The sequence below is a fragment of the Etheostoma cragini genome, chromosome 22, assembly GCF_013103735.1.
Source record: "Etheostoma cragini isolate CJK2018 chromosome 22, CSU_Ecrag_1.0, whole genome shotgun sequence".
Classification (NCBI taxonomy): Eukaryota; Metazoa; Chordata; class Actinopteri; order Perciformes; family Percidae; genus Etheostoma; species Etheostoma cragini.
Window position 1 is genome coordinate 9,413,131 of NC_048428.1, and position 14,460 is coordinate 9,427,590.

At 39.0% G+C, this 14,460-nt stretch overlaps 1 protein-coding gene and 1 long non-coding RNA gene across 2 annotated transcripts in view; both read left to right on the forward strand.

Moving 5' to 3' along the window:
- The window catches only part of zc2hc1a (zinc finger, C2HC-type containing 1A), an 11,543-nt gene extending 7,853 nt beyond the window's left edge, over positions 1-3,690 (forward strand). Inside the window, exons 9-10 of the mRNA XM_034862108.1 lie at positions 134-261; positions 2,022-3,690. Of these exons, the coding sequence (XP_034717999.1) occupies positions 134-261; positions 2,022-2,157 (264 nt within the window). The 3' untranslated portion in view covers positions 2,158-3,690. The remainder of the gene's footprint in view (positions 1-133; positions 262-2,021) is intronic.
- A 5,887-nt stretch (positions 3,691-9,577) lies between these two features.
- LOC117937862 lies at positions 9,578-12,995 on the forward strand. Its single transcript, XR_004655271.1, has 2 exons — positions 9,578-9,851; positions 12,234-12,995. It is a non-coding gene; the product is annotated as an uncharacterized LOC117937862 (long non-coding RNA).
- The last annotated feature ends 1,465 nt before the right edge of the window (positions 12,996-14,460 follow it).

The following is a 14,460-nucleotide window of genomic DNA, read 5'->3' on the forward strand; positions in this document are numbered from 1 at the left end:
ACACACAATAGGAATAAGAGGCATTATCATAACAGGTTACATGTGAGTTTTGAATCTGAAAATTGCAGTTTTAAACTTTGTTCAGGCTTTATAAACCCATAATTGTAAGTGCATTTTACACATCCCCACATTGTCTTTCTCCTCTTCTGTTTTACCCCTCAGTGTGGGAAGCAAGACCCGAGCAGGGAGCTCTGGCTTTGTGAGGAACGCTCCGACTGGAATAGCACTCAACAAGAAGAAAGTAGACACCTTCATATCTAGGTGAGTCAGTTTACTACCAGCAACAGGTTTGCTCAGAAAAAAGTAATGTGAGAATGAATGAAGAAAAGCGATACAACCACCATAGAGTCTCGTTAAACTTCCCTGACCTCTTGTGGTTTTGTGTTGTATTGCATTCAACTGTAGAATCCAATCTGTTCCCATACTGAACAAATGTGTTGATTCACCAGGTTACTGAATGGTGCCTTATCTGCCTCAGACAAAACCAGCTGTACAACTTACATAATTACTCGTTAATAAAAATGCAGGCCATACAGTTCCAAATTGCTTTTACTAGGGCTGAACGATTTATCGTTGTCAAATGGAAATCGCGATTTGAAAGAATACGATTAGCTAATTGTGAAGACACGATTAATCAAATGTGAAGTTTAGTTAAATGTTTGCTGTACCATTTGATTAAACAATTTTTATTCTTCTTTTTAATATTTTTGCTGTTTTTTTTATAAGATAAATGCAGGAATAATGTTACATATCACAGATTGTTTAAAAAAATATCCTTTTTTTAGTGGATTTTTCATTTATTTCTTTATTTATTGCTTTATTTTACATGATCAAAGAAGGTGCAATCTAAAGTTAAAAACAGAATCCTGAATCGCAATATCTAGCAGACAAATCACATTCCCCCAAATCCTTCAGGCAGCGTTTACCTAGGTGACAGGAGTGCTGACACTGCCAGCTTCATAAAATAAAGCTTAAAAATATGATATATCGGTGCAATTGTCATGAAGTGCTTGCAGTAAACTAGGAGTGCAAGATATATACACTCAATATCGTTATCGCAATATATCAAAAGTATCGCAATAAGTATGCTATATTTAGTTTATTTTGTGGAGTGATGCGTCCCATCCGTAGACTGTGTGGCTTAGTTAGCCCGCTTGAAATGCTCCTGGTTCATTGGCCAGTTAACGTGCCACTTGCACATGTTAGTGCACGGGGCCACTACGTGACAAACCCTATGGAGCATACCACGTGTGTGCATATTTCAACAGAGTGAAAGTATTAGTGAAGAAATAGAAACAACAAAACGGAACCTATCAGAGAGAGAAAGAAAAGTTGGGTCCTGTTCTTTCATTTATTTATTTTATACTGTACAACCAGTAAAACATGTCCTGTTTTGTAGACATTATTTATTCATGTTAGTCCAGTCCAATATGACAGTCAGTTGACATAAACCTTGTGTTTTAAGAAAACTTGTTTAATTTAAGAATCTATTTTGATGCGTTTCCCCGTAACTTTTGTAATTTTACTTGTAAAAAATATCAAAATTAATAGTGATATCCCAATTTTTATAATTGCAAGTGCAAAGTGCAAGACTACAGTACACCCAAAGCTCAAGCATTTTCTAATCTAACAGCCATGCCTGATTGCTGTTATCACAAAAGACTTGAAGGTGTCGGGAGTATCTTAATATTATGAAAACCCCTTCATAGTCTGGTATCAACAGTATCAGCCCTGGACTGAAAAGTCATCAAACAACTCAAAGCGGGTCGACCTCTAGCTCATCCAGGAGCGTGCGCCCCACGTAGGCTCAGTCCTCTGCAGCGGCCCCGGTTTGAGTCCAACCTGCAGGCCTTTGCTGCGTGTCATCCCCCATCTCTCTCCCACCTTTCCTGTCTATCCACTATCACTTTCAAGTAAAAGGGAAAATCCCCCAAAAATAATTACAAAAAAAAAAGAAAATTAAATAACAACTCAAAGTACTTAATTTCTAACCTTTTCACATGTTTGTTGAATGTCTTCAGGAATCACGTCGATGGCGGCGACGAAGTGAACAATGGTGGGATGAAGTCCAAGTTCTGTCATGCTTGTGGGACCAAGTACCCTGTAGAGTCTGCCAAGTTCTGCTGTGAGTGTGGGATCAGGAGGATGTGTATTTGACAAAAAAAGCAGGCATTCTCTTACTCGGGTGCATTTTCAGGGCAGTAAAGTTGTGTAATCGGCAGGCAACCCTTTGTTGCTGTGTTTTCTTTTCTTGTTGCTGTTTTAGTCTTCATGCATTTCGCTGGCCCATTCCAAAAGTATCACATTGTTCAGTCCTGTTAGATAGTTTACAATTTCTTATTAGTACGCATTCTGCCATTTTCCGAACACAAATATAATAACCAGAATCTTCAATAAATAACTATGATTGAAGGCTAATGAATTTCGTTGGCAAACTGATCTGGTATAAAGTCGTGTTAAACTCTGGTAAGGGTCATGATATCTGTAGCTCATATGGCTGACACATACACAGCACGACACACAGCCCAGTATTTTCAGTTCACCTCCTTACTGCTGGTACAGCATTGCTTTGCTGTTTCCTCCATCTCATACACATACACATTATTGCCCTGAAACTAGAGGCCATCACAAGGATTATGAACTTGGAATGTCGGCATCAGCAGTTGAAAGTTTGTGGTGCATCCTTAGAATACAGTAGAGGAGAGATAAGTAAGAGAGTAGATGAAAACAAAGAGATGGGTTGTAAAATTTGAATGAGGAGCTAGAGGACCACGGTTGGGTGACTCATCGGGGTTGGGTGTGATTGCCTCTGCATCTCAATCCCCGGTCAACCATGATTTGAAACGCATTCCTTAATCCCGTTTGCCTCCAATTCCTCAGAAGTATGTTCCTACAGAAGTGCAATATGATTGACTACTGAAGAAAAGAGTTTTTTCCTAAAGGAAGAGTGTTGTAATTTTGGAAAGATATCAATATTTTGACAGGGACCAGTCCAAAAATGAACTCGCGGTAAAAAGCTCAGTGCTCCCTTTTTAAGGTCCCTTTTACAGGGAAAGTTTGTTTTCAGCTGTCTTTTATGTTACCATCACAAGCCTGACATTTCTAGACAAATGTAGCATTTACTTTAACCCTTTTATTCCCCGTTATTTTATACTATATAATTATTTATTTTCTTATTCCCTTTCATTTTACTGAATGAACAATGACTGCATCTCTTTTGTTAAAGCTCAATGGAATTAAAATGTTTTGCTTTGGATTTGTACAAAACCCAAATGCAGCTGGATGTGTTGCATTTGTTTTTTCCTTGACAGTGTTTCTAATTGAGTCAGTATTCATTGCATTGAGGCAACAATGAGTGCAACACTGCAATCATACATGCTGCGTATGGTTGATCCACTCTGGTTGATATAAAAGACACTATTTATGACCCCACACAGTTCATTTACAGGTGGGACACTAGGAAAGGCCTCAACTTGAGGTGCATAGGTTATCTTCATTAACCGCCACACTATTTTAACCTTTGAAAAGTAAAGGAATTTGTTGAAAGTTTAAATAAGCAAACTATGTTACACAACAAGAAAGGTTTGAACAGACTGGACAGGTGTGTTTTCTTGTACTTATTAAAGCCTGGATACGGTTGTGCACTTGATGGCATGTATATCCACCATTAATAAATTTCTATGAAGACTGCTGTGAAGGAATTGTGAGTGTATGTTGAAGATAAAGCAAGAAGAAAGAAATAGTGTTGTAATACTGTAGATAATTTCAGTTAATGAGTACAAAGTAACACGTAAGGCTTTACTTTCTTTTAGGTGGAAAAATATATTTGGAGTACAAATGCCATGGGTCATATACAATAATACAAACAGGAATTAATTGTGTTTTTTGTACTCAAACCACAATTATCCTAAGCTACAATTCAGTACTGTTAGGACTATTATTACTAATTAAAGAACCAACTGAATGTGACAGGAATGCTTCTTGGATGTATCCCAGACAAGAGTCTGGTGTGTGTGTGTGAGCTGAAGTCAGCCATCTGTGGCAGAATGTGATTTTAAAGTATTAATCTCACTCAATGATTAATCAATCCAATGTCATTTTAAAGAGTACCAATGACTTGACACACAGCCTAAAACAACTCCCCAGTCAAAAACTAACAAAGGCACTTTAGATTGCAAAGATGTGCCAGGGCTAGTCATTGCAATCCAAAGTGAAAGTAAAACTGTCATGCTTGGCTTGTCATTGCTAAGTAAATGTCCTAGCATATTCTTTCACTAGCTTAAAAATATCCTTCTAGCTGCATGTTTGTAGCTTTAAATCTTAACATTTTCCTTAAGAATACACCTTCTGCATTTAAGAGCTTCTTTGTGCTGTGCATCATCCACCGTTTGTGGAGTCCGTAAAACATTCTTGTGAATTCTCCAGCGTGGTGGGTGGTGTATGCGGCACACAGATGGCCCAAAGCACGGTTCCAGAGTCCACTATGTTGGACGGCCTCGAAACATTCTTTTCCAGTTGGGTTAATAGCTTGTGTCTGTGTAGCTTGGAAACTTATCAGAAGAGTCAGTAGTACTATACATTCAAAACCGTTGCAAGAGAGAGATTCAGTTACCTGACAAGCTAGCTTAAATAAAGTAGAAGCTTCATCTTCCATATTCCAATGGAAGACTGCGTAGTCTGGAAGAACTGGGAAGACGTGCGTGTCTTTTTGTAGCTTCACATTGAGCTTAAGTTTGGTCTCAGGTGTCCATTGTAATAGTGTTCAGCATCTGGTAGCATGTGGTCATGGCAGACAGGAGTGCCTTGGCTTTGCAAAGTTTTTTAGTCCCTTTTTTCAATTGTTTCTGCTCGTTTCTTCTTTGTCTCGTCACCCTCCTCTTCAACCTCACATTTGGGTCTTTGGTCTATTCCATAGTCAACACACAAACACAACGTGTAACTTAGTGATCATCCCTCATAACGAGCAGCGATTGTCCCTATGAGCTCATGAACATTAGTTAGGTAGAATGCTTAATTACAATGTGATATGTTCTACAATTGCAATACACACATTATTGATGCATATATATATATATATATATATATATCCCTTATCAACAAAGGGAAACAAGGCTCACTGCATGCTCTGTCTTGGACAAATCAAAGTCGGACTTCTGACAACCCTGACTGACTACTATTCTGCCTAGTGTGATCAAAGTACGGCATGTTTTTTTGAAACGCAAGCCTTCAAAAAAGTTCAAAAACCATGTCACAGCAGGAGCCAGTATTTTCAGCCTGTACTGGTCTGGTAAAGCCTGGGGCTCTACAGATGCCCTGGTTTGCTTCACTGTATGACTCAGACGTCAACGGTGGGTCTGAATCATCACATTTGATTCTGATCACGCACTGTTAAAAAAAAAAAAAAAAAAGTACAGGTGGCTTAAACATAACTGGTTTAGGGGTAAAGTGGGTGGGGTTTCCCATCAAATGTGGAAAAATAGTAATGTAATTCCAACTTGTTTTATTTGTACTGCATCTCTTTGGAAACATGCACTTCAGAATGCTGTTCATATTTCCAGACGTGGCATTTGAGTGTGACTCAGAAAGACGAAAAAGTTGAGGAACCAAGCAGCTCCCAAATTACTGTGTTCATTTCTAGCCCCTGCTTTTAAACTGTCAAACTGTTTTGTCCATTGCAGTGCCTTAAAAAGCATAAAGCAACATTTTGTGCTGTAGCTGGCCTCTGCCTAGCACCAAGTAAACAAATTGTGTACCAAAAGGTTAATGTTTGAAAACACTGACACAACCATCAGCCTGTATAACCTCTCACTGAGTCACCTACTATATTCCTAAATGAAACACCACAGCATGCCAAAATTCCACTGTCCTTGCCAGTTAAATGTGCCAATATCTCACACGGAAACCAAAATGATCAGTTTCTTAAGTTAGTCACCTTACTCCTGCCCCTTCTAGTTCGATTATAAAACACTACATTTATGAATAACATTCACATTTGTGTGATTTGAACAAATGAATGTGCATACACTTACCGGTTTCTCAGAACAAGGGCAACGTAATGAGCCCAGAACAGACCTGACCAGGCCATCCGTGTGGGGAATGCTTAAAGTCTTCATTTTGCAGGCTAGGAAGTGCAAGGGGCTCACAATATCCTGCAGAACAGAGGTATGCCAGTCAACATTTGAGTCATACAGTATACACCCTCAGGAACCACAAAGATTGACACCTTTGGCCTGGATAACAGCTGCTATCCATCATGATGGTTATACAACAGCTGACTGTGCAGAAAATTATGCTCCATGCAGTTGACCAAATGATGGGTGGGTGGGTGATCATGATGGGGTGCTAGGGGTGCTCCTTTCAGCAAATCTTTCACAAAAGTGTGGAATGAGACTTATATCTGGTTTCCTGTAGTCTGGTAAATAATGTCATTTTACCTAAATTTTCTTAAAGCGATCGCCAAACATAAACTTGACACATCAACTAAGGACATTTGTGTTCGGTAGATTATTTCTCTGTGGTAAGAATGCTTTTTGGCAATTAATATTATACTGTTCCCTTTTTACATGTTGCCCCATTTGTCAGAAACATACATTTGTGGGATGAGCAGTAGAGCTGAGTATGTGGTTTGCACCCATGAAACACATGCCAAATCTTCTCTGTCGATGCCAAACAGTTTATTTTGCTGTTGCTATGGACACTTGTTTTGAGCTTCTGGTAACCCCAGGTGCTGCCAATCAGGTGCCTGATTGGGCGTGTAGTTCGTGCCAGAGTGACCAACACAACCACGTTGGCTGACTTGTGACACATGCTGGTGGAAGAATGGGATGCCATCACATTCTTCCACCAGGCTGGTGTCCAGCATGAGGAGGAGGTGCCAAGCTATTGTGGATGTGTATGGTTCTTCCACACGATACCGAGGCTCCTGTTTGTGAAATGAATACATTTCTTCAATCATCCAATCCGCCAAACGAGTCAACGGCAGAATAAGCTGTTTGGCGTTGGCAGAGAAGATCTGTCAATGTTTTCATTTTCATGGGTGCAACCCACATACTCAGCTCTGCTGCTCAACCCACAAATGCTCCATTTGAAAGGGAACTAAACAGGCTTTCCAACGGTAGCACTGTTGCCATAGAGAAATAATCTACAAAAACACAAATTTCCTTACTTTTTGGTTTATATTGAAATGTAAGCTTGATGGAATTTCCTCAAACAGTAGGTATGTGTGTAGATACCAAATGAAGATCAGGAGCAGCCTTAATGGCCACGTATGTGCACATTTTTGATAATATTTTAACCACACAAGCAATAATAAAATTATATACCAATAAAAAGCAAAAGACATGAATTCAAAAAACACTTTGCTTACAACTACAGAATACCCGTTACTCACCGCGTTGTCTGACGTGCAGTTGCGAAGCTTCTGTTTCAGTACTGGGCAGGATGTGTTTCGCAGCAAGGTTGCGATTCTTTCATACTTGAATGGATGAAAGCATTACAGTGGTAAATATTAGTCATATCAATGACTATTTTTTTATGGAAGAGGTCAGCTAGTTTTAAGTGTAAGCCTTTGTTAATTATGTTTGAGGAAGAAGATTGTAAAGCTTTCAAAGCAAGTGTTTTGGTCTATTTAGGTCATATTGAACTATATTTAAACCAAAAATGGTGACACTTTGTTTACAATTAATTGTCCTGATCCAAGAAACAATTGTTTAAAAGTCAGTAAATATAACATAATGGTTCCTCTGTAATATTTGAGCAACTGTCTGAACTTTGAAGAATGTACAATGACTTTCGAGACCACTGAATCGGTTTCTGACACTGGCAGACAGCTGGGAGCTGGCAGCTGTGGGCTTTCTGAGGAATTACAGATGTTAATCGAACTTGTCATCTTTCACCCTGCAAATGTCTATTTTTCTGATGAAACATGTTCAAACCAGCATCATTCCTTGTTTTGATTTAGTTCCCATGTTTGACAGGCTGCAGCTTTCGTAACCGATACCTTTTATTAATATAAAAGAAAAATGAAGGAAGAAGGGAAAGTTCACCTGACTGAATGTAAAAAAAAAAAAGGAAAAATCTAATACCTAGTATCTGGTTGCAGTTGCTTTTGCAAGATCCACAACTCCAGTGACGGCGGTTTTTGAAAGCGCTGCTCTATCTTGCCTTATTTTCTTTACAGTATTTCCATCTCCTTCCTTTTGATTAGATCATTAAAGGATTATAACTGTTACCTGGGTTCATCTTATCAGTGTAACTCAGGAAAAAAGTCTACAACATATTGCCTATAAAGTCAAACTATTCTGTGCTGAAAGACTGCGATGCATCCATTCTACATTAGATGGGATTGATTCCTTGAGCTGGCTGTCATGCCCGCTTCTTTCGGGATGACAACAACAACCTTGTATGCAGCATGGTAGAATAAATACTTGTTGTCTTACTTACTGCGGGACTTAGAAGAGTTTCCACGAATAACCAGTCGTCTCTTACTTCTCTGAGAGGCCTTTTGCTGTCACAGGACAGAGATAGAGGTAGAAGCAGAAGAACAAGGAAACTGTTGCAGAGAAGAGGCTGAGAGTTCATGGGGGCCGTGCGAGGGATACAGGGAGAGCGGGAGACGGAGAGGTCAGTAGACTAATCCAAAACATGTTACATGTAATACAGTTGAGCATTTATCATATAATAATAATAATTCATAATAATTCATAATATAATGAGCCCCAAAAACACTCGGCCCCAATCGTGCATTCATTTTTCACAGAAAGCAGTCTAACTCTCTCACTTTTGCTGAGGCACTCTTTATTTTTATTTTATTATATAGACCGGTAAAACCACTAAAGGGAAATTATTCTGTTTTTCATTCTGTCAAGGAACACAAATTATAATTTGTGTGACCTGACACTTCAACACGGGTGCCCGGATAGCTCGGTTGGTAGAGCGGGATGTACAGAGGTCTTGCTCTTGGACGCAGCGGGCCAGGGTTTGACTCGGGCCTGCCGCCCTTTGCCACATGTCATTCCCCTCTCTCCCCTTTCATTTCTTCCACCTGCCCTGTCAATAAAGGCCTAAAAACGCCCCCCCTCCCAAAAGATAAATAAACCTGCTGCAAAATACCTGCTGCCATCATTACAACTTCTAAAAGGCAGAACAATAGCCAAGAGCAGAGATCTTCAATGGGGGGGGCTGGCCTACCCGAAGGCATAATGCCACATTTAACTAATGGAAAGTACATTTATTTAGGTACAGTTATGAGGCAGTTTTTTTTCACTCCACTTTTTATTTGATAGCTTTGCAGATTAATATTTAACACACAAAACAGCATGGTAGGCCTACATGACTATAGATAAGCTACCCTACAGTGTTGTAATTGGAAACAGACACACTTTGACCAACCACACAATTATAATGCTGCTTACACGTGATTGAATCCAATAATATTAGCCTAAATAAACACTATGTAGGCTCGTTATAATTTTTTTTTTAATTTAAAAAAAAAAAATGTATACTTCTCACCCAAGTTTCCCAAAACGTTAAACTTGCAATTTAGTGTTTCTTACTTTTAGTCCTAGGCCTACTTTTACATATAAATAATCTGAATATCTACCTTGCTACTAGACGTAAACGTGATTTATAGTTGTGGAATTTAAAGCAGCCCAACCCATCTATCAATTCCTGTAAACCCGAAGCCAATTCCCGTAAATCCCAAACTTTTTCAGTTTCCTTTTGACTTGCTAGTAGGATGTTATTCACACGGAATTCCCCTGTTGGGAAAACAAAGCCTTCAACGTTCCGTAAATAAGCCAGTCCCTCGGCGGAGAAGGCAAGTGGACGGATGCACGTGCAGTCAGCTCCCGGTAAGTAGTTCCGAAAACGGATCATTCCGTTGTTAAACTTTGAATGTGTGCTAAAGAAACGGACCTGACTTCGGCTTTAATTCCAATAGATTTTGGGGTGTTTAATGTAATTTTTAATCAGTGCGTCACCACTTCAGGCCACTTGAGGTAACCGCCACGCTCGGTACGCTTTCTTTACTCACCATTGGTCATTCTTCATTCATATTCGAGCCCGAGTGGGAAAGTGACACTCTCGCGTGTCTTCATCGCTGCCCAGATGCTCAGTTTGGTCTCGTTTACATTGTGGACACAGACGCAGTGGTCCTCCAACTATTCCCGCCGCGTCCTGGTGGTTGTTGGAGTGCAGGGATTGCAGTCCTTTCCCTACGTCCTGTGTAACGCTGCTCTGCAACCGCAGCATGTGATTTTACTTCCGTCCTCACCAGCAGAGGTTTCACTTTGCTCTCACATGAAATAAGGTGAAAAAGTTTAGTTCGGATGGATGGCGAAAAACTGCATTTTAACCCTTACACGCTCATGTGTGCTTCACACACACACAAAAGGGGAAATGTGGCTGTAGCCTATACTCCACATATAAGGCGAACAGGTTCATATTGAGTGCTGCTGTAGACACACAATTAGAAGTGGTGCAGTCTACTCTATTAGGGTAAGTGCAAGTCATTGCATAACCCTCCTAGAGTTTTAGTGCTGGTGGTCTGAGGGGGACTCCTCAGCTCTGCCGACTTGCCCATGTTCACTAATTGACAGTTTCAATAATTTATTAGGTCTAATTTATTCTCCCTGACCACTGCCTCTCTTAGTGAGCCAATCCAAAGGATTTTATGGCTCTGAGTAGGTCAGTGATTTTCTTAGTATTTGTTATTTCATAAGGTACATTGCATTTAAAAAATGCAAATGACCACATCTAGTCTTGTAATGAATAAAAATGACATGCACTGCTAAAAAGCTTTATACATCATTAGGATTTAGTAGCAAATGCAAGTGCTTATAAATGCAAGCACAACTGTGCATTTACTGTAAAGGAAATAGAAAGGTTTAATTGATCAAGTGGAAGCATGCAATTAGATAAAAAGAGGAGAACACAGGAAACCCAGTATACAGTAGTGCCAAAACACTGTTTTAATATTAAGCGTCAACATCTGCGGGGAAAAAAATAATAGTTGTAATTATAGTTAGTTATAGTAAGTTACTTATTGTCCACCTACTCCACAAAATGAATATGTACCTAGTTGACCCTAGTATTGGAATGTGACCATGGCTATTAGGATCGGAGCCAGTGACTAATGGACTGTTGATAATGGCTAAAAAGAATTAGAAAACGCTTGTTATAATATTGTTCCAGTAGTTTGGTCAATACAATATACAGTCAACATGCCAAAGTGCTCATAAGAGCTTCAGAAAGAATGTGAGTTCTGACATTTTTTTTTTGGCTTTCCAGAAAGTAGTTTTTTTACAAAGTGAGTGAAGCGTACTAGCTGGATCCTAAAGCTCTCATGTTCGTTATACAGCTTATTGACTGTCACTGACTTACTCCACATTCTCTTAGCCGAACTTAATGTCTGCATGGTCAAGAGGAGGAAGATAAAAATGATTTAAAAATAATTACTCAGGGTACTGTCAGCGTGGTGATAATGTAATTTGCTGCTGACAGTTTCAGAGTTTACATTTTCTGTAATCTTTACGTTGGGGTGGAATTTCCAGAAACACTATGTCGTTAGTAAAATGAGACAAGGTGAAAAGTTAGGTACAATCAGGTCGCTCCTAGATCAAAGATCATGGGCCGACGCAATCTCTTCAGCCCTAATCCATCGCTAAATCAGCTGCAAGACAAGGGAACGTTGTCTACAAGCTACACGGGGCCACACACACCTTACAGACGTGACAAACACATAAACCCAGACATAACCATTCCCCAGAGAGACATACAGTGAACTAGGCAAAACAACAAGATTTAGGTGTGCATCTGCAACATCACTTCCTTGTTGCATATTTTGACCTCCTATGCAAAGGAATCACATTATATAACCATATGTATTGACAATTTTTTTGTACTACAAGTTTCAATCCTAATTGCTACAGCAATACACAAAAGCTGTCATGGTGACTATACAACTCCTCACTCGGGGGGAGGAAGAAATAGGGCAGAGAGGACATACACACACACACACACACACACACCTGGACTCACATAAATACCTGGACACTTTAACACTTGACTCAACACTGACACTTTTGACTGATAATTCATGGTAAATGTTTTTGTGTGTGTGTGTGTGTGTGTGTGTGTGTGTGTGTGTGTGTGTGTGTGTGTGTGTGTGTGTGTGTGTGTGTGTGTGTGTGTGTGTGTGTGTGTGTGTGTGTGTGTGTGTGTGTGTGTTACAGTGTTGGAGCCTGCAGTAATTAAAGAAATCCATCAGATTATGACGGTGTTGTCAGGAAGCATTGCACTTTGGGACCCATAATGTGACCACAGTAACCATGACAACTGCCATCAAACACAGAGATGATGTTCCACGTCAAGACTCCTCTCGTTTCCTGGTGCGTTGTGATTCACTTACAAACTATGTGCGCGCTATGTTGAGACACAGAACGTCAGAAGTGTTCAAATCGCCACATTTCCTTCACTTTCATTGTCGTTATCGTCTGAGTGCTGCTGATGCAAACTTTCTCTTCGTTTCACCTTTTACTTTCCATGGTTTTGCATTCTACTGTAATGTTGAGGATTCAAATCAAAAATGGGAACAAGTGCATAAAGCATAGCATATCATTACTGTTTGTAATGGCCACCATCAAGTTCTAGATGGGTGAGGCTGGCAATGTTCAGACAGGAATGTAATCAAGTATTTGTAAGGAATACATTGTAGTAGTACATTTTGCATGCTGTACTGTGCATCTTCTATCTAGAGACACTGTGCATGACAACTACTTCACGTAGGAGAGTATCAAACACTGGAATGTATTTAAAAGCAGGCGCTTACAACAAATAAAATAACAAATGATAGCATAACTTGTCCCTCTAAACAGGTTGACCCTTTAACAAAACCTGAATAATGCATTGAAGCTGCCCTTATTATAGTAATGTTGTATTCTAATAATTAACTTTATTTATATGACATTTCTCTAGCCATACACCGAGTTACAAGGGATGACAAAAGACAAAAAATAAGTTCTCCACTCCACAGCCTCATGTTGAATTAAAGCTCAGACTGTTATAGATATATAGATAGATAGATAGATAGATAGATAGATGAAATGGAGCTTACAGTCATTTGACACTTTGAGCAGAGTGATCCCTGTGCAGGGCAATGCTCAAAATTCTCATTTCAAATTCTCTAACAATACTGCAACTGAATTTAATCAATGTTAGGAACGTATGAGGGTTTGACAAAGAACTGTAGCTTTATAGGACAATCAGGGACAATAATAAGACAATAATAATTTCCTAATACCAGATGAAAACACTCAAAGTGGTGAGGGAGCTGTTGACAAAAGTTGCTGAACAAGTCAAAATGTTGGGAGGAAATGGAGTCAAACTAGTGTTTTGGCTTGTTTGAGCTCATACACACTTACTGTAACATCCTGTGACCTTGATAAATTCCTTTTTTCTGGATTGTTCATTCTGGAAAGGAGGCATCTGGTGACACAGGGAGGAGTAAGTAAAAGTAAATTTATGAGTCATGGAATTTATTAATTAATTTTATTTTCAAAGTTCTCGGTGTAGTTAACAATTTCACATTAAAACAACTAAGCCTGAATAATTTTCATACCAAGTATATCTTCCTGGATAGATTATTGTAGAAAAAAGGCAGCATAATTGTAACTATCTTGCTGCATGTTAATGTTATTTTCTCCAATAAATGATAGTTAATTGTTGAAAATAATGTGTGTGTCTCCCTTCTGTGACAGCCAGTTAGTGTCATAACACAGATCTCATTATTCAATGTATAATAAGGCTATATGCTAACTGGACCGTACTGTTGCATATTTGATCATTTCAGGAAATTGAAATATTTGTGTAGTCTGTGACTTGTTATTTATATACTATATTTACTTATTATTTTATTCAGGTCCTTCTGTCACCTTTTGTAAGTGGTGTAAAGTGTTATTGATTCTTTCTCTATCTCTAGGGACAACTACTGATGAAGTGTTGTAGCCGTTAACAGTAGATTAAATGTGTTTCATGTCAAATTAAATGTATACGTTTAGTCATTTGATCAATTTGGAGAGCCAATGCTATATTTTATTTCCACACACACCCGTGCAGGCTACTGTATGCAGCTTACGGACAGACACGAGGGTGTGACTTTGAAACACATCCTGGAATCAATTGTTGCATAATAATCTTGACTGAATATTACATCAATGAGATCCTTTCCCGTAAACTGGGTGCAACACATTTTATGAATGGTAAGGTTTTAACAAACAAGTAGGGTGTTAGTTAAAAAAAAAGGAAATTAAAAAAAGGAATTGAAAATTCCCTATTCCTTTTGTGTTCTCATCTTAGTGCAAATTCCTTTGCATTGTTCACAATTTTGTTTCATTCAATGGTAAAAAGTGTGGATGGCCTATTTCCACTCATCCAACGTGTGTGTGTGTGTGTGTGTGTGTG